Raw genomic sequence first — 27,677 nt, forward strand, 5'->3', positions numbered from 1 at the left:
AAGGATCACTCATTACATGTCCTGTAAAGCAGAAATAAAGGCCAGCTAGGACTTGAAGCTCCACAGTGGCTGGAGAGGTACAGGCTTACCATAAACTAAGATAAAGCATAAAACAAACACACAGTTTGAACAGAGATCTTTGTTCACCTGAATAGCATAAGCGGCAGAATCCTGAGCACGGACATTATCAGCATTAGCCAAAAATGCTCTTGTTAACTCTATGAGCAGCTCATAAGCAAAATTTGGATCTTCAACTCCAGTCTAAAACAAAAACAAAAAAGTGTCTTAATACTCAGCCTACAAGCTCAGAATATCTACCATTAAAGCCCAAATCCAGCCAAAATGTTTTCTAGTTTTGGACAGATAAAACTTGTGTAGTTTGCTCTGTGCAGGAGTTTCCTGGAATAAAAACTAGGGATGCACGGATACTAGTATCGGTGCAGATACCGAGCATTTGGGCGAGTACTCGCCCAAATTCTCTCATACCTTCCCCGATACCGGAACTTCCGATCAGAGGAAGATTTCCTCCAACCGGCAGTCCTGTAGGGGAACATGGTGCCGGCTTCCCGAGCAAGTACTCGTTCAAGTACTTCCAAAGCAAGTACTCGTTCTCGATACTAAAAAAACGGTATCGGTGCAACCCTAATAAAAACCAGTAACTCCTGTTCTCTCTTGAAACAGGGTGAGTTGACTTGTACTGGCCTCTCTGTAGTTTTTTGCAGGCAGCCAGTAGTGGTGGAGGTTCTGCTTGGATCCTTTAGTCTGCCCCTGCCCATACACACCCCCTATCTTTGATGGGCAGGATATGGTATATAGGCAGAATCAGCCTGGCTGTGTTGTTTTTTTACAGACATAATATAAGGACATTTACAGCTAAGAAAAAAAAAATACCTTTCCTGAAGAAAACTATCCAAACTCCCACTGGCAGCTGGTTGCATAATAGCATGGCATTGATTAAGTGGTCTCTGCCTAAGTATTTAGAACACTGCCATTCAGGAAAAGCAAATTAATCAGCAGCTTTGTCTGAACACTAATCCTTTCCTTCATCCGGAGGGGGTTAGCTGGGTGCAGTGTCAGCTCAGGTTACCCATAAAATGTATTTATTCAATTTAATCAAATTGTATTTATATTTTAACAAATCACTATTACTTTCACTTTTATGAATACTTTAATGTAAATACAACTATTATAAGCATAAAAAAATAACCAAATGTGCCTAGTACTTTCAAATTGTCACTATCCCCATATAATCAGAGCACAATTGTGGATTTTCAAGGACAGGTTACTTACAACAAAGGTAGAGCCTTTGCCTTGTGCATCACTAGTTGAAAAATCCAGTCTTCCAGGATCGATTGCACCCAGTTGCCCAAGGCATTCACCACACAGCAGTCTTGCCTGTGGGCTGGCATCCTGGCATCCAATTAACAGTACAGTTACCAGCTGCGAAACGACTGGCTCCACTGTCTCACTGTCTGTTGCATACTGCAGTAGTTTTTCCTAAAAGAAAAGAGTAATAAGACAGCAAAGTCAGTTTTCATTAATCATTTGTAATCATCTATAATTTAATAGCCAAAGACAAATGCTTATGTATATGCTCTTTTTGTGCTAATACATTTATGCAACAATATGCAAATACTGTACACATTTTAGAAGGCCAAATGTCATTAACCTGTCTAACCTCTCAATGTTTATTCAAAAATTATCCAATACAAAATATATACAGACAGACACCTTGCATTAGGCAAAAGAGATGCAACTTCTTTCATTTCACTGGATTCAGGAAAGCAGGTTCAGCCATTTCAAAGCCCAATTAGATGCACTGTCTGCCGACTTTCAATCAACATTTTGCTCCTTTTGGTTTGGATTTAAATCAAGTGCTCCATTTATACATTTCATTAAAACCCTCAGATACTCTAGCATGCTCTGCCAAACTCTTTAGCCCCCCTCCTGCAGATGGTTAATTCACCTTTTTATTTTTTGTGAAAAGGTGAACTAGCCCTTTACGTGGGTTGGTATTTATTCTACTATATCAAAGTACATTTGTCAGAGGCGGCATCTATAATGCCGGGGAACCCAAAGCCCTCAATAAAACTTATAAACAGTATCAGTGCAGGTGTGCTTAAGCTAAACACTACAAAATGATGGTGTTCTAGTAACCTCCTGACCTCCGTGTACACTAGGCCTTAGAAAGTCACAGGAAATGTTAATGTCAGAAGAATGTCATGTGTTTTTGCTAAACTGGAAAGGCAGGACAACTTTAGTGAACACAAAACTGGGTACCTGGTTCTTATACAGTGTCTCCTTTAAACTGGTGAGAGCATGAATACGAACATCAACATTTTCATGCTGAATGGCTTTTATTGATAACTGAATTGCTGTCTGCAGGTCCGTGCTTTTGGTTGTTTCCTGAAGTGAAACAAAAAGAAACAACAATAGATGGCATATCTGATTTCATAATACTGAAGTCCTTCATTCCTTTATGCTCAAAAATTCAGTGTGTCAGTGAACTTTGTCAAACATTACTCTAAGCAGTTCCAGAGTAAGCTCTAAAGTTCCATAGCTGCTATTTCAGCACGGTCTATCCTTTTATTCATCCACCCATTCAAATTCGAAATATAAAAAAGTAGGGCCAGCCAACACTTTATTCAGAACACAGCAGCAACATAGAAGATAATGAGGGACAGCCAAGAGAACTTGACGCTGAAATTACAAAGATGTGTATGGTGTGGTATTATGCCCCAACTAGCCTTTCCATCTTGTACAAGCTATATCTACATTTAAATCCTTCTAACTTACTTTTCTGTATTCTTGAAGAACTTTCTGGATTTGCTGCAGCTCCGGATGATCCGGCAGGAAATATATTTCATGAAGAAAATCTTGGACAGTGTCTCTATCAAATTATGAAACAATATTAAAGGTATTCCATAAATAAACTCTAAACTATCTTATGGATATAAACATATTTATGTATTTAAAAGAAATTGGATAATATTTTAACCAGAGATTATGTTATGCGTTTCCTGGCTTACTTGGCATTTGAAGGCTGCAAAAGTATACAAAAAAATAGGATTTTTGTACTCACCGTAAAATCCTTTTCTCTCCGTTCATTGAAGGACACAAGCGGGACAGGGCCCCAGCCTCACACCAGGCAAAATAGGCTATGGTACATTTTTCTAGAAACCGCCCTGCGCGCTCTGAGCATAGTGGATATGACCGCATCGGACAACCCCCGGTCCTTCGGGACCTGGCTCTCAACAGCCACGCCGTCAAAGCCAGCGACTGTAAAGAAGGATGGAACACAGGACCCTGGGACAGAAGATCGGGGCGCAGAGGCAGACGCCACGGGGCGTCCGCCACCAGCTGAACCACGTCCGTGTACCAGGCCCTCCGAGGCCAATCCAGGGCCACGAGGACGGCAGTGACGCCCTCGACCGCGATCCGACACAGCAGCCGAGGCAACAGATACAGTGGAGGACAAGGCGTAAATTAGACCGTAATGACCCCAAGGGGCCACCAGGGCATCCACGGCCCCCGCCCAGGGATCCAGGGCCCGGGCCACAAACCTGTCCACCTTGCGGTTGAACCGAGACGCCAGAAGATATCGTGTCCGACTGGACCCGGACCTCCAGATCCTGGAGCCGGGCCGACCAATGAAGGAGAGAGAGGCGAATCGCCCGAAGTTCCAACACATTTATCGACAGACGGGACTCTCCCGGCGACCAACGACCCCGCACGGTCAAGGAGCCCAAGACCCCGCCCCAGCCCCAAAGGCTGGCGTCCGTGGTGACCACAACACCCGAACTCCTCCAAGGACCACACCGTGACCCCCCAGAGCTGTTACCATGGAAGAATGCGACTCTGCCCGTAGCGGATCCGCACGAAGGCGCTCAAGCGTTTGAGGTCCAGGATGGGCCGCAGCCCCTCTTTCTTGGGCACAGTAAACAGGTTTGAATAAAACCCTTGGAATCTTTCCGCGGAGGGGACACAATCACCCCCTGGGACCAAAGGTCTGCCACCGCGCGATGGAGATCCGCCAACCGCGAAGGGGATAGCCGCGTGTTGGATGGGAAGAAACGGTTGCCCGGACGGGACAGAAACTCGATCTTGTAGCCCGAAGAAACCAGCTCCCGGACCCAAGAGTCGGAGACGTGGGCCAGCCAAAAATCCACCTGCTCTTGTGCGTCCCAAACTGCACATGCGGCAGCGAGGAAGTGCTGGCAACATCCTCAATTTTAAGGGTCTCCCTGACAGCGCGGACCAGCGCTGAAAACGTCTCAAGGTCCTGGACCAGGAGTGTAGACGCCGCCTCATCCTCACTGGCAGAATCAGGATGTGAGGAGTCACCCGGATCAGGATGAGGCGATGGCGTGGGCAGTTCCCCCCCTCTTCGGACCCCCCCGACAAGGCAGGGGACGGCAAAGGCCGGGCCCGCTTCCTAGGTGGGCGCTGCGTCAAGGCGCGCTCCATGCGCGTCACAAACCCATAAATTGACAGAAGAAACCGCTTCCAGGGACAACGCGGTACCACCCACCCCCCTGAAGCCCCAGAGGGGCGCACGGGCGACAGGCAAAACAGCGCAGGGGTACAGGTCGCAAAAAGAGGGGATCTAGAGGGGTCCGCACAGCGCAGCCCACAACCCTCACAAGGCAATGCAGGAGTGTCATCCCCGCGATCCATTGCCGCAGCAAAAAAACACCCCACAATTTTCATCAATTTTTCCAATATAAATGGTGATGTTTTTAACCTACCTGTTCTCTACTATGAGATAATAGAACACAGCAACAGTTTCCTTTGGTTGGATGTGTAACAGAGGCAGTAAGGCAACTATAACATGACTGAGGAGGGAGCCAAGGTATCCTTGATCCAGGCATCGAACAAACAGGTCCCAAGCTCTAAATTATAGAAAACAGAAATGATGAAGCTGTATAACTATTCCTTAGATTTTAGCGTAAGAGGAATAAAATGTACAAAGTACCGGCAACAAAGGTCTGGGAATTCCTCTTTATAGCGTAGGCCAGTCCTTAATGTAGTCATCATCTTTACTCTTACAGAGTTGATATGTTTAGGGCCCAATAGTTTCATCAGCGAAACCAAACTGTTTAATGCCTGATAATCAAAAAAAGAATACGTATTTTACACAATGATTGATGTAGAGGCTATACACAGCTTATTCTCTTACCAAGAATGGTAAATGCCCATGCTTTATTAAAGCTAAAGCGTGTTCTACGCAAGAAATACCTTCCCTTGTTTCTCACTCTCCCTTATTAACATGAAAATAAAATTTTTCAATCAAATCATTTTGTTTTCCAAACAATACAGTACCTGTTGTGGGATCCAGTGATGTCACCACTGGGTCAGTCTGCCTTCTCCTAGCTCCTGTAAACATCACACCTTTCTACTTAAAAGAATTATATGTAAGAACACATCCCTGGGATTCCTTTAGATGTGCCTGGTCCTCCCTGTTGGCTTCTGCAGACCTTAGCTGTGCAGTCTACTGATTGGTTGGCTCGGGTTGTAGGCAAGTCAAAAGAGATCCTGGGTACGTGTTCTTTCACATAAAGCTCTGGAAAAAAACTGCCGGTAGAGAATGCAAATAGTTGTGTGAGGGGGACCAACCACAATATGACGGGGGGGGAGGAAAGTGATTAACGTCTAATGGAGGTAATTCAGACAGGAAATGTGGAAGGCTCAACACGGATGAAGCAGCTCCAGAGGATTATATTGCAGAGATAATAATGACAACAATAACAAGTGATAATTAGAACTGTCTAGTCACTTGTAACAATGCTGTGTATTGCCCATTCAAACTGATACACAGATAGCTATAATATATTTTATTTATTTATTACAGGTATTTATATAGCACTGTCAATTACACAGCACTTCACATCAGTCCCTCCTCTCCAGGAGCTTACAATCTAAGGCCCCTATTTCACATACATACCGGGCCGATTTAAGCAGGAGAAAATTAACCTACCAGCATGTCTTTGGAGTGTGGGAGGAAACCAAAGTACCCGGAGGAAACCCATGCAAGCACAGGGAGAACATGCAAACTTCTTGTAGATAGTGTCTGGGACTTGAACCAGGGATCCCCAGTACTGCAAGGCAGAAGTGCTAACCACTAAGCCACTGGGCTGCCCAATATTCAGTAATAGAATGAGAAGATGATGAATTAATGGCATTAGCAGATCTGTATTAAACCATCATCACTAAATTTGCTTTCCACTTGAAAAGTTAAATGCCAAACCGATAGTGTAGGTTGTTTTTTCTGGTAAGAGGAAAACCCTGGTGAGCATATATTTCTAATATATAGTATGTAGGAGATGTACATTCCGTATGGAGGCTCCATCTAATGAATTGTAAAAGCAAGTTTATTAAGAATCTACAATCATTAATTTTAAACGTACCATCTTTTTGTCTTCAATACCAATACTGGAGCTCAGCAAGTGCATATTGAAGAAAGCAAGTATTCCTAGTAGCTTGGGCTGTAGGTAATCAGCCTGCAGGGTAAAAAGAAAAAAATTACATTGCAGTGGGAAAAATATACAGATGAAGTCGCTGTAACACAACTATCCAGTATAGTCTTACCATAATTTCTGGTTTAGTAATATTTCTGGGTCCTTGGTAAGGATCATCATTGGAAGCAAAGGATGCCAAAATAGACAATCCGTTGAAGACCTGCTGATAGTGCTCCCCAAGCCGCAGCAGCAGCTCATTGTGCAGACCCTGGTAATCCTGTCTCAGTAAACTGCCCAGTTCAATCTCTGTCTCATTCTGTTTTCAAGAAACAAACAAAAACTCAACAACACGTATGTAAATAGACAATCAAGTGGCTATCACCAGCGCTGCCAATCAGCAAGATGTAGTGACCGAGACGTAAAACATGAAAACACTGCAAATCAAAAGCTCCCCTATTGAAATGAAAGGAGATGAGTTATTTCTAATTACTATATGTATTAATTATATTTAATATTTAAGCAGCTCCTCATTTTAAAACAATACGCTGGAGCTTTATATTAAACAATAGACACAGGTATTTACTTAAACCGAAAAGAAGGCATGCATTATCCCACAGGACAATGTGACGGTGGAAGAGATTTACAAATGTTCCCCCTGGTATAAGTGTCATAAAAGAACACAGCTTGTGATTTCTCTTATACCATCAAATATGCAGTTAAAATGTTACAGAAGAATAATCTAACTGTTTTTAATTACTATTCGTTAAAATGTGTTCTAACACTAAATGCATACCTTTACATAGTGAAGAGACTTCTCAAGCTCATCCTTGGTGCATGAGCAGACAAGGTGAGAGAAGATGTACTTGAAGTTATTGATCAGGATCTCCCTGCGGTTTACACTGAGCTGTTTTGCAATTGTCCTGATCAAAGCAGAGGCTGCTCGGCTGGCTTTGGCTGCCAGATATGGAAGTAACAGTTGTAAGGTTTTCTGTATAAATGAAGGATACAGCATAAATCAACTAGAAATCCCAGGGTCTCTGTTCAAACAGAAGCAGCATAAACAGGAAAATGCTATCAAAAAAACAGGAAGCACTTACGGTTAAAAATCGGTTCAGGTCAGGGAAATCAAATACATTGGCTATTTCAGATAAGACATCGAGAGCTGCCTCCCTGTGCTGTGCAGCCTCCTGCTTCTGCATCTCACTGCTACTCCCTGGGGTGCTGCTCAGAAGAGTTTGCTGGTTTGTGTGCAGTGACTCCACAAGAAACTGAAAATCATATAAAACCAAGACTCAATGATGCGATAATCTGCCATCATTATTAATTGCGTGACTATTCTTGGAGGTGTGGAGAAAACCTAATTTATTATAAAAACAGAATGTCAAACCAGTGGCTAAGAAAGTATGCACAGCACACAATAACTCACTTTGCAAACAGGTTTCTTAAACTGGCTGAAAAAGTCCTGTAACCGGACTGACTTTGCTGCTGCCAGTGAACGGATTTCTGTATAAGAAGCACCAGCCACAGATGGGGATTTGGACAGCAGGCAATGTAACAAGTGCAGTAATGCAAATGGTGACAGGTTTCGTTTTGCAGCTCTGTAAAATACAACCAATACATAAGTTAACGTTGTGCATTTCTGATCAATTCTCAACATTAAACACTAATAAGGAACCTTGCAGAACAAAGCCAAGAGCAATAGGAAATCCACATCAATGCCATTTGGACACCGGTTCATAAACATTTTCTGATTGGTCACTTCCCATCACAATTTTGTCATAAATGGAAGACACATTGAGGACATGACACAACAATGAAGAAGGGAGAGAAATTGTATTCAATTTAATGACAGAATTGCTTTGTATAGTACATTGAAATGATGCATGATAAACGTTTCTCTGTTCAGCCCCATGGCAGGGTCTCTGCATTCTGTCCAAACTGCTCTTTTACACTGCAGAATACAAAAGCTTTAAGCAATATCATACACGTACCCCAAACTCAGGTTATTTACTATTCTGTGACAACATGTTTTACAGAAAATATCAAAACATATACAAGAACTGTAGCTTACCTTCCAATGTCACCGGTTGTCAGAATCAGTGTGTCTTTTAACTCATTATTCCTGGACATCTTAGCATTTGTATAGGCTTCCTTTATCCTTCCAACCAATAACTGCAGCAGAAAAGATACAGTGACAAAGGGATCCCGTGAGAACAGTCCAAACAACATTTAGACCTGATGATTATTATTTAGGAAATACTTGCATGTATTTTAACTCTCTTGGGGAACACTGTTGGGACTTGAAGGGGAACTGCTGCAGGCATGGAATGAGGCACCTAGAGGTGCCTATGCATACCTACAGCAGCGATGTCAAACCTTCTCAACATGACTGAATCTCAGGTTGTTCTGACGGGGAAAGCTTTGGCACCTCCTGAAGCCTGCCTACCCATTCTTTCCTGCTGTACATTTCTATTGGCCAGTAAGCCTGCCCATCGTAGTGAAACATCAGCGAAGCCCAGTAAATTTGCCTGTAAGAACGTCCCAAGATTGGGCTGTGTCAGGAAGGTTTGGGAGGCTGCTGAAGGTATGCACATGCACCTCTGTGTTTGTACACTTCATATCTGCAGCAGTGTTATCCCCCGCCCCCCCAAAACAAAAATCATGGGTAGTAAAATCACCCAATCGGCTTAGTGAGAGCTTTTGAGAAGAGTTAAAACTACACTAAACTCAGGAGCCTAATCTTAAAAATGCATTCAAGTAAAATGTATCTTATTTGTGTATCACTCAGCTGTAGATCCTCAAATCATCTCTGAATTGGTGCTGACACTGTCCTTCCTTCTGGAAGGTGGCTACTTTTGTACCTCATGGTACCGGTGTATATGTCGTGAAGTAATCACTGCCCCAAGCTTACTCCTGTGATAGATCATCTAAATACAAATCAGTCCATAACGAGAGTGAACTTGGAGTGGTGGTTACTTTACAACACACATATGGACCATGGGGAACAAAAGTAGCCACCCTCCAGAAGGAAGGACAGTGTCAGCACCAATTCAGAGATGATTTGAGGATCTACAGCTGAGTGATACACAAATAACATACATTTCCATTAATAGTTAGGTACATGAATGCATTTTTAAGGTTTAACTCCTGAGTTTAGTGTCACTTTAGTAATCTCACAAACCTTTTACATGCCTCTAATATGCATTGAAATCTAGACTACATTATAGGACACTTTTATATCTGGAATGCCCATGTTCTACTGTGATATAAAAACAAGCAAGCCAAAATTCTTAGTTCCTTTTTATAATTTTTAGTTGAACATCTGTACCTCATTTAGATAACCTTCTTCAAAGTTTGCTGACTCCAAAATATATCTGATATTCCCACTGAAGGCTATTCTGACATCTTGATCAGGATCTTCCATCAGGTTCAGTAATGCTCCAATCATAGTTTTGAAATCCATTTCATCTTTTTCAACATTCAAACATTTAAACAACTCAGGAATGTTCCAGATGAAAGCTACAGAGAAGAAGTTATGGTAAATAGATTGTAATAACACAACTTATGAAGCTAGTGGGTGGCATTATATATTACATTTTCTCTTTTAATACCAATTACATTTGTTATAAAGTTTTTATTTATCGCTAAAGTAAAGTGAATTAACTAATTCAGGTATATTACAAAATCACAATAAAAATATTGTAAGCACTGTACAACATCATAACCACTTGGAAATAAGAAGCACATAAATACACATAATACCATATTACTAATCTGTAACAATAGAGTGTATTACGGAGAAGACTCACCCATTTTAACAGAACTTGGCATGTTGCGGTTCAGCAGTGAAAGAAAAGGCTTGAAAATTGCAGCACCAATATCAGAAGGAGAAGGTGGAGGTAAAATAGTCACTCTTAGACTACTACAAAGGAGATCGGATTCTGGTTCCATGGCGGATGTGAGCACACGGTGGTCAATGGAAACACCAAATACTAACTTGCTCATTGCATTGGCAAACTCCCTTCTTACCAGCTCAGAGTCATCATTCAAGTGGTCCCTAGAATAAAAATCTAGTAATAAAAATGTGCAACAAAATGGTGACCATACAAATACTAATGATTTTTACAATCTGAGAATTGGTAAAAAATGGTTAATTGTTGACTGGAGAATATAACCGAGAAAAAGTCAGGAGGCAATAAACATACACAGCAAATAACGTTTCTTGTTTACATAGGATTGCCATTAATGGTACATACAGCAGAGACTTGGGGATTGGACTGAAGGCCTCTTTATTAACATGGTGCTTTAATATAGGAAAACCTTTCACACAATGAGCACGGACAATCTCGTGTGGACTTTCCAATAACCAGTGGTAAACTGCTAATCTCCATTCAGGCAGTGTTGTTATGGGAAATAATGACAGAAGGAAAACAAGCTGCGACTGAATCTTAGGGGCTGCAAAAGAAAAAAGAAAAACAATTTTGGGTCAGATAGTAATGAGAATCATAAACAGGATTCAAAATTCACAAACGTAATGATGTGGAAGTTTAGTAAACCGTTACTTTCATTGAAGATAAAATCCCATAATCCACAATGTCTACCTCTAAACAGGGTCTTCAAGCACAAAGGTTGAGCCTCTGGTTTTACGCCCTGGGTAGTACTGCAGCTTAGTTGCCTAACCCTAAGCTCTCCCCCAGTACCAAATAGTATGCCTAATAATCGACCTTACCCTAAGTAAGCCCTTAATTATAAACCTTCACTACTCATATCACTAGGGATGCACCGATATATCGGCTGCCGAAACATATCGACCGAAAATGGCACTTTTGGCATATGCCGAAAGTGCCATTTTCCTGCCGATACATCGGCACATCCGTGATTTATTTTCTCCCCGCTGGGCGCTGCTCTATGTCCCAGCGGGGAGAAAAAAATTTAAAAGTTTATAAAAAATAAATGAAAATAAAATATTAAAAAAATTTGAAAAAATAAAAAACATTTTCGGTTTGACATTTTTTTTTAATTTCGGTTTTAAAATTTCCATTTCGGTGCACCTCTACATATCACCTAACCCCTAATGCTAGGTGATGTATACCTAATCTCCACCTAAGGCTCACTTAGCTATATGCTAAGTGAGCCTTAAACATGCAACCTCACCCTCCCCATAAGGACTAATACTAAATAACCTCCAACCGTATATCCACCTTGTCCATGCCTGACACAGTGCTGACACCAAAATCACCAGTGACGATGCTGTGACACTAAAAGAAACTGCTTTGCACCGAAAAAGGAGTAGCTATTCCTTCCTCTGGCTCTAGTTCTTTATTAAGAATTGACTGGAGGTGAGGTACAGCTACCACAAACCTATCATAAAGCTACCCAAACCCTTATATTAAGAAACATACAGTATATGAATGATCCTACATAGAGCGATGTTGACACATATCTAGCATGCTTAATGTTGGTTTTTACGGGTTACAAGAGGTATAAGCAGGAGACATAATTCATATTCAGAACCAATCTGGGCCTCAACAGTTTGACCGCTTTAAAATGAGCATTTTTAACAAGTAGATCTTTGTGCGTGATGCAAATACATTAATACTACAATACTCTGTATCCAAACCTGGAGTATACTTACAGAAACTCTCAGAAATCTTGAGGCTTAATGTAACAAGGGTTGGGTCAAACGCTGACACTTTAAGGGATGAATGACTTGAAACATCATGGAGCCAAGGCAAGGACATCAGCACACACAAATCTTCAAGTACCTGATCAGATGACTGGCTTTTCACTGGAACAGAAAAATATAATTATCTTTTTTTAAATATAAGTTGATTGGCTTTTAATAAAAGTAAATATGGGAAGCAAGTTGACACGAATATTACAAAATTGTATTGTACCTAGTATTAATTAACAGCATTTATGCAAATTTTGATTTTATTATTTTAACACTAAGCAAATAAAGCAAAAGAGAAATAGGATTGTTGTACTTACCGTAAAATCCTTTTCATGAAGTCCATTTAGGGACACAGGTAATCTTTCACTTTGGGGTTATACTGCCCCCCAGAGGAGAAACGGACACTAGCAGACAATAAAATGGTAGGCGATTCCAGAAGAACCCCTCCGACTACCAGCATACTTCAGTTTTGTAGCAAAGTAATACTGAGAGCAATGGGGTGGGGGTGTCCCTCAAAGAACTCCAAGAAAATGATTTTACAGGGAATACAAAAATCTAATATTCTTTCTTGTCCATTGAGGGACATGAAGTCTTGCACTTTCAGGACGTCCAAAAGAAGTCCAACTGAGGGGTGTACAACAAGCAAACAAATGCCAACAGGCCCAAGAACAACACCAACTGGGGCTATCTGCAGCCCATGAGCCATCTGAAGGACCAAAGCCCAGAGCTGGTATCAGATGAGTCCGCAACCTCACCAGGTAGAGCAAAAACATGAAAACAGAGACCAGGTGGCAGCCTTGGACAGGGAGCCAATGCATGATGGCAGAAGAGCAAGAAACACTTATAACCAGTAAATAAGTCTCAGACTCAGCTTAGAGCTGGTCTTGTAGAAGTTAAATCAGACAGAGGGTCCAAAGAATGGCATCCTGGAAAAGGAGAAGATCAAAAAAACTTCCCTAGGCCTGAAGAAGGTCTTAAGCCATCTGATGCCATCTCAGTGCCACATGAAAAGAAGAGTGAATGCCTGCAAAGGCTGACAGGTCAGACTGTAACCTAGGAGAGATGACTACCAGGGAAAAAATTAAGAACAAACGCTAGAACAAATTAGGGTAGTCTTAACAGCAGAACTGAAGAAAAAAGACATACATCCTCCCAGGCCACTAGCAAAAACCTAAAGCATGCTGGTTGTCCTGGACTGGTCCATTATTTTTTTTGTTTGCAGTATCTAATCCTCCTGTAGGTGGCAGTATAAGTGGAAGGTGAATGACTTCCTATGTCCCTCAATGGATCAGAAAAAAAACAACAACATTTGCATGCATTGACCATGCAGGAAACAACAGCAGGTCAGATTATATCAGCCCCTCCCCAGCACCACATACTCACCTTTTCCTTGCTCCTCTGTTGGTTTGTTCACCTGGCGAAAACTAAGAAAATACCTGGTACTTCTACCTATGGAGATCATGTGCCAACACTGGTGCTTGGCCAAGAACTGTCATATGGAGCCAGGAAGGGTGATAGGCAGTGAGAAAGCTCCAACTAGAGAAACTGAGAACTTACATATGGCTACATTTCCTGGCTCACTGTGACTGACCAAAGTTACAGGAAAGCCATACAGGGTGCTTATGTGCTGCTGGTGAAAGGGGCGTTAAAATAAAAATGTTGTTTTGCTGTGTATGTGTATAGTACAGGTTTGCTTTAAGAACATGACAAAGCATGCACAGTATCCAGCAGCAATGCCAAGATGTCATCTGAGGAACAAAAAGCCAAAAAAAGGTAGTTAGCCATTTAACGGTTAGAGCTGGAAAATCGATCACAGACAACGCAAACAGAATCAACAAGACAGATGGAGCAGAATGTTGTGTCCCCGGTAGGTGCAATACAAGGATCAGCACCTAGAAGACTGTGACCCTTGAAACAGCCTTAATAATCATTGTGACTGCCTAGGGTCTGGGCAGTAACTAAAGAATTGTGATTCAAGGAGTAAACGCAAAAGACAGAACATTAGTAGAGGGTTAAGAAAAGACGTTAGGTGTAAACAGAGAGCAATGCAACATACCTAGCAGTGTGGAGGAAGGAAACCACAAGCAAATTAGTAATGGGCTAAGGAATTAATAGTGAAACAGGACAGTGGTTGGAAGAAGCCAAGACAGATACAAAAAGCAAGGACTAAATGAACACAAATGAGCCTAAAACAAGGCATAATAGAAGAGTACAGGATACAATACAACTAGGTGAATGATTTCAGGCAACAAGGTACAAAATTGCTATGGTAAAAGACAAAAGGTTGAAATTGCACATTTAAGACTAAACATTTATTCTGATGATAATCCACCGCAGACCAAAGGAAAGACATTCTTAAACATCTACAAAAGTTAGGCAAAGCAAAGATGGGTAGAGGGCAGAGGTACATGAGGCATATAACTCACACAATAAAGCATGGAGAGAACTGATCCAAAAGGAGAGCTTAGCAGGCTAAACATATGCACAGGAGGGCACAGGGTTGGAACTATTCCTTACATTCAAAAAGTGCAGAAAAAGCTGTGTGGGCCGTATTCTACTGTAGAACAAGAACTTTTACCAGAGGTCAGAAGAAACAGTTTAACAAAGTGCATACTATGGCACTGTGAATAAAAAAGAAAGTGATGCACTGGCAGTGAACTAAGGTGTGGCCACACCGACTGCAGATAATCTTTGATTTCAGGAACAAACTCAAAAATAACCTGATTTTTAGAATGTTGTGAATACTTAGTATTAAAGCCTCATCTGTGTAACAGCAACACTTCAGTATAGATGAATTTAACCCAGAAGAATACATGATTCCTTCCCACAAGGTTCAGACAGACTTACCTTTTTGTGTGCTTACAGCCTCAAGTATGCCAATTCCCCAAACTTTTTGGGTGGGGAAGTGCGCACACATAACATCACCTGTTACAAATCTTGCAATTACATGTCTCATCATTCTTTGTGACCGCATGCATGCTTGCCCCCTACATTCAGAAAATATTGGGTTGCTGCCAGACATCCTAGACTACACAGAGCCAGCTCTGCTCGTCCTTCAATGGAAGTGACTCAGGCGCAGCTGTCAATCACTTAGGTGGAGGAGCAGAGGTGTGTTGTCAAGCACTGCACATTGCCCTGTAGTCTAATTCCGGAAGTATGCATGATGGGGGGACTCCATAGGACCCTGCAAGGGTCTGAAACAAGAACACGGGGCTACACTAAGGGGGCCAGCTTAATCAGGAGGAAAGGACAACTTTAACCCCTTCATGACTGAGGCCTTTTTTTCATTTTTTGTACCCATGTTATATTACAAAAAGCAGCAATTATGGTAAGTCTTCATCTCCGCAGTAGAAATAGCAAAAAAATAAAGCTTTCGTGTCACTTTAAGAAACACAATTAAAAATTGTTTAAAACGTTTCTACTAAATATTTTAATAGAAGTGGTTCAATCATGTTCTCACCATGCATGTAAAGAAAAGCGTCAAAGATCTTCACCAGCTTCATCAAAATGACATCCATACAGTTACTTTGGTATCCTGAATTAAGAAGCTTCTTGCAAACCTTAATGACTCTCACAATTTCTTCTTGGGCAACCCACGAAAGCTGTGGTTTCATCATATCTCCCAAATGAGATTTGTAGTTCTCACACAGCCCCAGGGTCTGCTGAGTTCCACTGCAATTACACAAAAAATGTGAAGCTTCAGGAATAAGAATTTAAACAGAAAACACAAAAAAAAGCCCAAATGATCTTGTTCTTTACTTTCCTTCACATTTCCAAACAATTGACATAAAGGTCAATTACAGATAAGCATCACTCAGCAGTCCACACAGTTCTTAGTCAAAGGAATCCTGCACTGAAATGATGTGGCCTCCCACGCCTGAGCTCTTATAAGAAAACTCATAGCCTAGCTCTTATGTTGATTCACACGTTTCAAGTCACGAATTTCCCTTTTACTTCACTAGCTGCATGCTTGTCCCAGGTTAGTCTCTCAAACAATATTGAAGACCCAGCCAGGAAAGTAGAATTTTAGGTCAGCAATGGCAGCCTTTATATTTTCCTAGAAAAGGTCAGTCTACCCAAACCGAATATGTCAGTTCTGTTAGATGCTGGCAAACTGAAATATACTGTATGCTCGGATCGTTATCTCACAGGGACTCCGGTGTCCACATACTCCTACAATGGGAACAGAAGGTGAGAGCACCACTTCTGTACAGGAAGTGTAAGATTCAAAGTCAGGGACATCAAATACTGAAACTATAGAGAGGCAATATAAAAATGGAGTCTCCCAAACATACAAGACGCCAGTGAGTGCATCAGAACCCAACTGAAATCCTCGTTTTGGGCACACAGACCCTTTAAATCACCAGATACCTGCTTTTCTCTCAAAATGTCAAGCCCAGACATCCCGATTGGTTAATATTCAAACAATGACTGAAGCTGGGATTTCATTGAAGCAAAATCCTCTAAGGGCATTATAAAAAAAAAAAGATTCTATAAATAATCCCAAACAACCAGCTGTAGCAGTGCTGTCATGTGGGTTTAACTACAACATGACTCCTTGGAAAGTTCTGAAATGTTGCAAATTTGTACAAAATAATGTCAAACTGACCTAAGCAAGTGATACTGTATGAGCAGCACATAAAAAAGGACAATTAATTCAGAAAACACTTGTATCAGACAGTCAGAAGCAATTATAGCCTACATGTGATATGTTTTTCTGTGTCCTTAGTCCCCTGCTCTGGCAGGATCTGTTATAGCAGCTTTAACCTGGCAGTCGAGACTCCTATTTTCTGAACTCAAAATTCTGTCTTTAGTATGTCACATATGTCTACAGATAAATATATGAACGCTGTATAGCCTGTGTTAAAGAAGAACTCTGGGTAAAAAATGTATTAACCCTTGCAGTGGGGCTACCCCGGCACTGCAATGGTAAAGTGCTTGTTTTTGTTGAGGGTCAAAAATAAGTTACTCATTCGAACCTCTGACCCGGCCGTGACTGCGCTCCCTCCAGACTCTCTCTTTCTACACTGCAGCGATAGTATGACCCTCGGCATCCTTATGTCCTATACACTGTGTATAGAACGTGATGACTCAGGGGCCTTAGACCACGGCAGTGAAGGGGTAGAGAGGCTCCACGGACCAGTCTAAGAGCAAGTCAGCTTGAAGGGTTGGGCGAGTATAACTTTTTTATTTTTGACTCTAGGCAAAAACGAGCACTAAACCCTAGAAATGCGGGGGTAGCCTCACTGCAAGGGTGTGGAATTCGTATCGCACGACGCACTGGACATGTAGTTCCGGGCGCCGGGCAAGTGGTTTTTTCACTGTTTTAGCCCTGCTACGGACATGTAGCAAGGCTGGTTTTCTTTTCTTAAATGAGCGCCGAGAGCGGCGCTGCGAGTGGGGGGCGGGGACGGAGCGCTGAGAGCGGGGGGGCGGGGCGGAGCGGGGAGGAAAACGGAATTACCCGCACAAATCTCCCTCGCACTATACTTACCTTTCGGCGAATGGTCCTTCCCGTCCACCAGTACGGGGGTACTATCTGTACCTGTTTCATGTATTCTGAATTTCGGTCGCAAATTGCAAGCACTCGTTGGTCAACGCGGTCACCTGACGGCACTGACTAATGAGAAGCGCTTCTTAGCACTGCTAAATACGGTTTTGGTTAAAATTATTTTTTTGTATCAGGACAAGTAGATTGTCATGAGGGGCAAGTAGATTCGGCACCCGCTTTAGTCCTTGGACAAGTCGTTTTTTTTCAAAAATTTCCACACCCCTGCTCACTGCAAGGGTTAATAACAGTTCTTCAATGTCCTAACCCACCAAACATTACTGCATGCAATATAATATCAGAGATCTATATTATATTTGTGGAGGAACTAAAGGGAAATGTTGTGTGGAGAGGAGAATGTGAAGAAGCCGGGGTGTTTACTTGATCACACAGGGTTCCAATCCCAAAATATGTACCAGGCCAGGCACGTTCAAGTTTAGTATTGAAAATTAGAATACGGGGAGAACAGGAATGCTTACTTGGAAGAATCAGACGCAGAAACATGAGCTGTACAAAGAGCAGCAACATGGAGCACTACAGCAATGCCTTCTAAAGAGCAAACCACATTGCCTTCAGTTACATCATCTTCTTCCAGTGCATGGACCAAAGACAAAAACTGACGGTTGATAGAATTCCACAATGCAATCTTGGACCTCGCATCCACTGGAAGTGTCCTGTAATAAACAAACAAAAGCCATCAGGTATATCACTGTGACAAGTATAAAAAGGCACCATATGAAAGAAAGGGAAGTTATTTACCCTTTGAATACTTAGCAAGATACCTGTAGTACGAGAAGTGTAAAAGTATGAGATCCAAGATAAACATGGAAAACTGGGTGGTTATACAATAACCATTTTATGAAAGTGTTCACTATAAGGTTTAATCTTGCCATTTACCTGGCGCATGTTATTGAAAACGCAGGAAAGTAGCTTAGAGACTGGCTTATGTTGAAGTGACATTAAAGTCACAAATTCCCCCCCCATGCTTTTTCAAGGACTTACCTTAAATGATGCCTCTTGATCCGATCATCTTCTTCCTTCCACTTGTATTCAGCAGTCCCTCCAGCGCTGATGCCGGTCTCTGATTCAGCACAGACTGCTGTCTCTTCCTGTCCCACGGTGTCTGTCTGACGTGCATTCTCCCGGCTGCATGCATTCAGCTCCACTGTGCCTCTCCTCTTCTCCCCTCTGAAGATCTCTACTGTGCATGTGCCCGCCCCATCATGCTGCACAGCCGCTCGAGAAGCTTCAGACGGGAGCGAGCGGTGGAGACAGGAGGTAAGATTTTACCTTTTTGGTAACTTTTTAATTTTATTTTTATGTTTTTGCATATATCTACTGCTTGCTAGCAGGGGCATCAGGAGTCATCCGCTTCAAAAACAGGAGACGGATGTGGACCTGGAATGTAAGGGGAAACCCTTCGCTCTCACAGAAAAGCCGCAGGGAACAATACCTTAAGCAGTGCTGCACAGAGGGGGACCGGTGACCAATACAGCCAGCCGGTCAGGAAAATAACAAATGAGACGCAGTCCTGGACGGTAGGAAACACAATCTAAACTGAGGGACAAGGATGGTGGGAGGGATTTTAAACTATTCTCAACTGTGTTTCCTGTAGAAGGAGGAGCCAATCATCTCTCCGGTTGCCCATCCTGGAAGATAATTGGAGAAAATTGACCAATCTCCACAACGTGCCAGAAAAGAAACACTTAGGACACCAAAATAAAACCAGGCTTTTTTAATCTGTGCAAAATGGTATAACCCATCCGTGGAGGAGCAATGCCCTTCTGCTTCAGCCTAGAGTCCAATCTAGAAGCAGGGCATACACTATATTGCCAAAAGTATTGGGACGCCTGCCTTTACACACACATGAACTTTAATGGCATCCCGTCTTAGTCTGTAGGGTTCAATATTGAGTTGGCCGCCCTTTGCTATAACAGCTTCAACTCTTCTGGGCAGGCTGTCCATAAGGTATAGGAGTGTGTCTATGGGAATGTTGGACCATTCTTCCAGAAGCGCATTTGTGAGGTCAGGTACTGATGTTGGACGAGTAGGCCTGGCTCGCCGTCTCACCTCGAATTCATCCCAAAGGTGTTCTATCAGGTTGAGGTCAGGACTCTGTGCAGGCCAGTCAAGTTTCTCCACCCCAAACTCGCTCATCCATGTCTTTATGGACCTTACTTTGTGCATTGGTGCGCAGTCATGTTGGAACAGGAAGGGGCCATCCCCAAACTGTTCCCACAAAGTTGGGAACATAAAATTCCCCGAAATGTCTTGGTATGCTGATGCCTTAAGAGTTCCCTTCACTGGAAGTCCAACCCCAGAAAAACAACCCCACACCATAATCCCCCCTCCACCAAACTTTACACTTGGCACTATGCAGTCAGGCAAGCACCATTCTCCTGGCAACTGCCAAACCCAGACACATCCATTGGATTCCCAGATAGAAAAGCGTGATTCGTCACTCCAGAGAACACGTCTCCACTTCTCTAGAGTCCAGTAGCGACGTGCTTTACACCACTGCATCCGACGCTTTGCATTGCACTTGGTGATGTAAGGCTTGGATGCAGCTGCTCGGCCATGGAAACCCATTCCATGAAGCTCTCTACCCACTGTTGTTGTGCCAATCTGAAGGCCACATGAAGTTTGGAGGTCTGTAGCTATTGATTCTGCAGACAGTTGGTGACTTCGGCGCACTCTGTGCTTCAGCATGCGCTGACGCCGCTCTGTCATTTTACGTGGCCTACCACTTCGTGGCTGAGTTCCCAGTTGCTTCCACTTTGTTATAATCCCAGTAACAGGTGACCGTGGAATATTTAGTAGCAAGGAAATTTCACAGAACATCTGAATCCAATGATTTGGAGGGGTGTCCCAATACTCTTGGCAATATCGTGTATATACCCCAGAGGTCTGCTGTGCCCCCAATGAATGCTAGAAGTGACATTTACTTTCTAATGAAATCACATTCTCAGCAAGCAAACCATGCAAACAAGCCACAAGCAGAAAACAGAACTATAAGGTAATCACCCCACAGGCTGTGTTTGTTTCTTCCGAGGCCTCGCTGTTAAACTTAGTCGTGGCCGTTTCTCCTGAACTTCATCACTACTGTTGCCGCCACTTTCAGAATCTGTATTGGTGATCTTCGTCTCGTGTTGCAGTTGTTGTAAAACGTCCAGGCCTTCTCTTCTCAGCACAGCATACAGTGAAGGGATCAAGTACTAGGCAAGAAGGGCACATTCATCACATAGTCTGTACAGATTACGTATCATCTGATTACTGTCTACAATCTTTCCAACATTCTTTTGAAAAACACAAGAATGTGCACAATTTTAAAGTGATATTGAACCTTACTTTGGATGTGGTGGATGTCTTGAAGCAGAACTCTGGGCAAAATTTTTACTAACCCTTGCAGTGGGGCTACCTCTGCACTTCAAGGGTTAAGTGCTTGTTTTTGTCTAGTTTCAAAAATAAAAAAGTTATACTCACCTGATCCTCAGAGCCAGCTTGCTCTTAGACCAGTCCATTCCGTCTCACTCCCCCTCCGCTGCAACAGTCTAAGATTCCGGAGTCATCACATCCTATACACAGTGTATAGGACAACAGGACACCAAAGGACATACCGGCGCTGCAGTGGAAAAGGAGACAGGTAGGAAGGAGCGTTCTCACAGGCGGCCAGCTCGGAGGAACGGGTAAGTATACCTGTTGTTTTTCAACTTAGACAAAAAATGGGCACTTAAACCCTGTAGTCCAGGGACAGCCCCACTGCAAGGGTTAAGAAAAATGTTACCCAGACTTCTGCTTTAACTTACATTGTACCTCTTCTTTTTTCCAAGCTTCCCTTTCCTTTCCGTTTCTGCCTCGTTTTCCTGTTCTCGGGTATCTCCTTTGTCTTATGGAGTCCAGCCATAGCCACCCATTCGAGTGCACTCAGGCATACAGACTACAACATGACATGAGGACGCTGCCTGAGCCAACATGCATAGGCAGCCTGAGAGGACAGCCCGCAGAAGGCATGTCTCTGCTCTTCCACCAAGCAAAATGATTACAGCAGGTGCCACTTGCATTGAGTTCCCTTCAAGGAGGAGCAGAGGGGTGTCTACTATGTGTTGTAGCAGGCAGCATCCTCACGTTGGCCAAGTTTCTCAATGAAGGGGCACACACACACGTGCTGGCACTATGCATGATAAGACATACAACCCCGATAAATGTGATCTGGTGATTGGTAATTACTTTAAAAGTGTGCGCTCCCCCATAGGAAGTTCAGGGAAGCAGCACACAGGAAGCCAAAGGATGATAACAAAATTACATTTATGAACGGTGTTGGAAGGAATCATTTACTGTACTGCGCTAAATGATTCAATACTGATGTGTTGCTGTTACAAAAAGACAAGATTTAGTACTAGTTTAATGTAGACAATCCAATCAATTGGTTAAGTTTTAACAAGTACTTGGGTGCCTCTATATTTTCTTACTACTAGATTCTGCTTTCCTGTCTCGCTCCCTGCAATGCCATCAATCTCTTCTATGTGGCATACATTAAAAACATACTAACTCAGAAGCAGTTACGCAAGGGTGCTGATTGCACTCCCTGACACAAAAGATAGGCACTAGAGACATTGATAACATAGTTTAGAAAACACAACCAAAAAGTTATCATCAAGCATGCGGTCTTAAAGCGGATCTTTTCACTAAAAAATCAAATTCTACCAAGGCATCCCTCTATGTATGATGATTAATAATAACATAGACATGTCAGGTGTAAAATGCTGTGATTTTGAAATACTTACACTTGCAGAGCATTCACTTCCTGCGTTGAATGTGCAAATTACTTCAGTTTGCCAAAGCAATGCATATTGGGATCGCCTTGTCATCAGCAAAGCATTGCTGGGAAATCTCATCTGTAATCTCATGAGATCTCAGGGAAAGGCATTTTACTTCCCTGTGATGATTCGCATGGTCACATGTCCTAGTCACATGTGCCAGAAATCAAGGAGATAATAGGAGAGCTAGTAATCTGCCCTTAGTAAACATGGCCACTATCTAGAGACTGGGGAAGAAAAAAGAAATAAAGAATACAAAGCCTGCAATTATCTAGAAGTATCTGTTTGTAGATTGTCATTACTAAACATTTCTAAAGCTGTGTTTGTTGTTATTTTAAAGATATGGGTAAAGTTCCGCTTTAAAGTAACTCTCAAGTGAACTTCCTAATCATAAATCAAACGAGCTATAGAATTCTCTTAAATTAGTTACATAATGGTGCAAATATACATTTCAATTTCTAGTCATTTTATATTATACAAAGGAAACACTGTATCCCGACTTACCATTTGTTGGTTCTGAATGCCAAGGATGTCCACAAAAGAGTTACAGATGCAGCAAACCTGCTGATTCCGAACCTCCTTAGCAGATTCATAGTCCAGAGGTACAACAGATAAGAAGTAGTGCACCATATGACAAAACGCTTCTTTTAAAATATCAGAGTGAAGATCCTTCAGTATTCCACCATCAAACAGGGCTGCAAGCTTTGCCAGTAACATATTAAGATAGACAGGCCCTATGCTTGAATAGGACTCAGGCTCCAATGGGAATAGTACTTTCACCAGATTTAATATTGGAGTCTCAAAAAGCAGCTGTTCTTCCGCATCCATATCTTTTATGCATGCCAACATTCCAAAAAACACAGTGAAGAAAAAATGTGCAGGCTGTTCAGGTGGCCCTCCCAGAACAATGAGCTCTCTTAGGAAATTCAATGCCAGACTCTTAAGCTGCAGACCTCCATAGTCTAGCAAAGAGCATCCTATTCCCCACAGTATAAGGTTCTGTCTTTGAAAATAAAAAGCAGCGATATCATGATCACCATCAGCAAAGGCCATTAGCAAAGTGGTCTCCAAAGACTCCACTTGCTGCATGTTCTGCAGCTGGAAAGGCACTGCTCTTAGGTTGAACAGATTTTCCGTTGTGTTGCATAAAAATCTGCATACTGTAACGGGCCAGTCCACAGACTGCTCCAGGCTTATTTCATTCAGGGTAATGAGATCTTCAAAGAGATTTAACAAATCATTGCTAAGGACACCAAAAAGAACAGGGCTTTTATTCTTAAAAAGGAAAAGTAAAGATTGGATGACTGCAGAAATCTTTTTGTGTAGAGCTTCACAGCTTGGTGTGGCCGCAATGCGGAGTAGCCTGGTGATTATCCAATTACTGAACTCTAATAAAAGAAAAGAAAAGAAAAGAAAAAACAACAGGCAGGTTATTAAAACGATTTCTAATTTGAGGTATAGTTGCTGTCATATCTTCAGCCTGAACACACACTCATTACACTTGCAATCTTCAAGTTCTAAGGTAAATAAAGTATAAGGGCTCAAGCACAGGGCTGTATAATTTATGTAGGCATACAATCTTGTCCATTCACTGTGTAGCCCCCATCAACTTTTGCGAGTTGGCTGTCTAAAATCTAGTGTTGCCAGAGCTGTAGTCAGTCTGGCTGAATTGTAGTTGGCATTTATCTGGTTAATTCCAGGTGTTCTGGCATTGATTGTACCTGCCTAAGTGGGGTGTGACTCTGCTGCAGTGTGGGACAACCAGTGAGGGGCACTGTGAGTGTGTGTGTGCAGTCCATCAGCCAATCACTGGGGCTCTCACGGCCAGTGGTGCACGCTGGGTAAGGGCATATATATTCTGAGGAATTGCAATGTGCTCGGTCTGGCTCCAGCCATGTGTTAGTTCTGTCCAGCCTGCCCCTGGGCTCAGGCCTGGGGGTGAGAATTCTCAAGTGCGGAAACTGTTTAGTTAAGCCTCAGGACTGGAGGAGGACTTTGCTGCTAAATATGTAGAAGAACCAGGGAAGCTAACGGCTGCTGGAGGTGCATGGAACAGTGGACCTCAGGAGCAAGTCTGGTGTCTCCCACTGAAGATTCTGCTCCCTACCTATCTAGTGTCAGCCTGTATTCTTATTGCTTCTACACTGTAAGGCTGAAAAGGACTGGGGAGTCTGGAGTCTGTCTGTTTGCCCTGGATCCTCTCTCCCTAGTTCAAGTATTGTAATAAAAGTTTTTCAGCATAATACTTCATGCCTGGATCTCAACTCTATCAGTATCAAGTACAGTTGGTTGCTAATCATCCCTTAGACAGGCTTGGAAGATCCATTCTACTATACTCTGCGGCCCCTTAGGGGGTGCGCTACACTGTATGAATGTAACATTTGTGTGAACATTTACTAGGATGCAGACTGCGCCCACCATCATTGGTTGCTAGGATGCAGGGAGGCCCTGTCGCTTAGTGTCCCAGGTTGTTAGGATGCCATTCAGGGCTAACGTGTCAACTCAAATGTGCGTAATCAACCTCATTGTTAATACAGTGAACTCCCCGTTATCCAGCATTCAAGCAACCAGCAAAAAAAAAAAAAAATCTCCGACATATGTCCTCGATTTTTCTTTTTGCCGGTGGCTTGATGCACATTAAAGTGCACATTAAATTTCCTTAGCAACTAAATGTAGTTTAGGAAGCTAGGTTCCATGGTCGGCAGCAGAATGTAAACAATGGGGAGAAATAGCCAGCCTGCTATTGGCTATAGCAATAGCAGGCTGACTATTGCACCCGCCCACTGAGAATAGCGGCGGACCTGAGAGAGAACTTTCGCTAGGGTAGAGGAGTGGACCTGAAAGAGAAAGTTCTCTAGGGCGGGTTGCTTGAGAATGACTACAGTTTTCTGGCACCTACTGATCCCCTGTGTTCAGGCAGTCGGCAGAGTTCATGAACCATGAGCTCAGGCACTCGGCAGAGCTCATGAACCATGAGTTCAGGCAGTCGGCAGAGTTCAGGCAGTCGGCAGAGTTCTTGAACCATGAGTTCAGGCAGAGTCGGCAGAGCAATGGCTGCCAACTTCAAGGGCTGCTAAACCCTTTAGTATGAGTGAGTTAAGCTTAACCACTTGAAGACCAGGTGTACGGCCGGCCCGGAGGCAGTTAATAAGCTGGAAGAGACAAATCTTTCAAGATAACTGTATATTCAATCTCAGACTTTAGCATTAGCCCAGTTTCTACATTTCTCATTAGATTAGTAATGGCTGACTGTAGTGATCATAAAGAAACCTACAAATAGAAAAAACACTTTTCTTAAAACAATTTCAGCTGACTGGATACATATGCAGAGATTTTTAGTAAAGTATAACCTATAGAAATCAAACAAGTTGTACATTCTTGTAGTCAGGTCAATGAAATATGACTTCAGACTGGTTGCTGTGAATTAGGAAAAATAAAAGAATCCTATGCCAAGAAGAAGGTGAAGGAAGCTCACCAATACAGTTGTGATCAGCTTCTTCCTTTTGACAGCTGTTCATGGAACTGACAAACATACGTGGAGATGATTTCATGATGTGTTGAATGAAGTCCAGCAACATTACAGAACTTGGCTGAGACTCGATATTCTTCGATAGCTCCACAGCCACTGTAAATGCAACACACACAGTTATCTATTCTAATCAGGTTTCCTTGAGAAATAAATTGGAGCCGATACTGGGAAACTGTACCCTGCAACCCATTATATAAATCAGTGTTTGCTATGTACCACTTCATATGTAAAATGTAACCCTTGACCTGTTGACAGTTATTGCAATACTCTTTGGTTATGGTTGATAATAAAAAAAAAGGTGGACCAAAAATGACTGCAGCAACAGTACAGTTTCCATAAAAGCATATATGCGGCTGGCCTACCGCATCTTCTGCTGCCCACACATGCACTATAGATCCCCATTTACTTCTATGTGGCAGGGTGATGGATCCCGTATCCCTCCCCTACAGAAGTAAATTGGGTTCTGTTGCACACGGGATCCTTCTCCCTGCACTACAGAAGTGATTGGGGTTCAATCTTATACTTACCTGTCCCCAGTCTGGTGAGATCTCTGCTGTGCAGCCTCTGCATTGCCACACGGCCATCAGTCAGAATCTTTTCCAATGGGCTTGGATTTACCACAATCTCCATTAACTCCTATGGAGAGTTCATACGTTGAACCCTCTTCCAGCATATACTTCAACAGCCAACATGGGTTAAAGTCAAGGTAAATGTTATTTTAATCTGTATCAGTCCTATTTTCCATTACTGCTCTGCAATCCGCATTGTTGATTGGGATGACATTTGACCAGTGCGCGGCCAGCTTAATGCACCTTGCCACCTCAATCCTCTGCAGTAATCTCACTTTCTAGGCTGCATCTTTGAAAAGGGAAGCAGGACTTATCTAATTCCTCACAACCTGCAGTCGCAAGCACTCTGATGTCATAAAGTATAATGTAGGGCCAACAGTTCTGCATTGTATGGGACCGTGCACAACATGGAGCGTCAGCAAGAAGAGGAGAGCACCGGCTGCTGGGGGAGTGAGGAATAGTGTAGGTAAGAGCCTTCTTTACTGGAACCCTCAAAATAAATGAGCATTCAAAAGAGAACAAACCAAACCTTTTCTGGCAGTAGTTTTCTTTGGGGTCACAGGAGGATATTTACCCAAAACTGAGCATATAGCAGGCTATTGCCCACTAAATGATGACAGCACAGAGCCGCACTGCAGCAGGAAAGGATCCCAACAATAATGTCAGGATCCACCCCACTACCTGACTGACAGCTGGCTCTGCCTCTCTAGAGCCAGAGCTGCTGTGCCCGCCCCCTCACATCTGTCCCTCCAATGAGCACTGACAGTCATCGCTCTCTGCGAGACGGGAGAAGATTGTGAACTGAGCGATCAGCAGTTTGTGGTCGATCGGTTCTCGATCTATAGGGCCGAGGTGTGACAGATGCAGTGTTATACATTGGCTCTACCTATGAGTGTATTTCACTCTCCCCATAGTTCTCCTTTAAGCTTTGCAGTGCATGGGAGCCCCACTGCAAAGGAGGACATTTCCTTTCTCCAGAGTTCAGCTTTAAAGGATATACAATAAACTTTTAAAATGTACTGTAAAGTGAATATTTTAAAAAATCTCAAGAAATAAAATCAATTTAAATATATATATATATA

General features: G+C 42.7%; 1 protein-coding gene across 1 annotated transcript in view; it reads right to left on the reverse strand.

The window, feature by feature from the left end:
- Nucleotides 1–27,677, reverse strand: part of ATR (ATR serine/threonine kinase) — a 69,406-nt gene that overhangs the window by 37,342 nt on the left and 4,387 nt on the right. The window contains exons 3-23 of the mRNA XM_018555625.1: nucleotides 25,973–26,122; nucleotides 23,002–23,885; nucleotides 20,705–20,895; nucleotides 18,160–18,354; nucleotides 15,593–15,804; nucleotides 12,094–12,246; nucleotides 10,715–10,913; nucleotides 10,268–10,515; nucleotides 9,787–9,977; nucleotides 8,530–8,630; nucleotides 7,885–8,056; nucleotides 7,556–7,726; nucleotides 7,252–7,446; nucleotides 6,589–6,774; nucleotides 6,408–6,500; nucleotides 4,976–5,106; nucleotides 4,749–4,892; nucleotides 2,797–2,890; nucleotides 2,281–2,406; nucleotides 1,291–1,497; nucleotides 148–261 (exon numbers count right to left, since the gene is read on the reverse strand). Coding sequence (XP_018411127.1) covers nucleotides 148–261; nucleotides 1,291–1,497; nucleotides 2,281–2,406; nucleotides 2,797–2,890; nucleotides 4,749–4,892; nucleotides 4,976–5,106; nucleotides 6,408–6,500; nucleotides 6,589–6,774; nucleotides 7,252–7,446; nucleotides 7,556–7,726; nucleotides 7,885–8,056; nucleotides 8,530–8,630; nucleotides 9,787–9,977; nucleotides 10,268–10,515; nucleotides 10,715–10,913; nucleotides 12,094–12,246; nucleotides 15,593–15,804; nucleotides 18,160–18,354; nucleotides 20,705–20,895; nucleotides 23,002–23,885; nucleotides 25,973–26,122 — 4,157 coding nt within the window. The remainder of the gene's footprint in view (nucleotides 1–147; nucleotides 262–1,290; nucleotides 1,498–2,280; nucleotides 2,407–2,796; nucleotides 2,891–4,748; nucleotides 4,893–4,975; nucleotides 5,107–6,407; nucleotides 6,501–6,588; nucleotides 6,775–7,251; nucleotides 7,447–7,555; nucleotides 7,727–7,884; nucleotides 8,057–8,529; nucleotides 8,631–9,786; nucleotides 9,978–10,267; nucleotides 10,516–10,714; nucleotides 10,914–12,093; nucleotides 12,247–15,592; nucleotides 15,805–18,159; nucleotides 18,355–20,704; nucleotides 20,896–23,001; nucleotides 23,886–25,972; nucleotides 26,123–27,677) is intronic.

The sequence above is a fragment of the Nanorana parkeri genome, unplaced genomic scaffold, assembly GCF_000935625.1.
Source record: "Nanorana parkeri isolate BGI_ZX_2015 unplaced genomic scaffold, ASM93562v1 scaffold205, whole genome shotgun sequence".
NCBI classification, from domain to species: Eukaryota; Metazoa; Chordata; class Amphibia; order Anura; family Dicroglossidae; genus Nanorana; species Nanorana parkeri.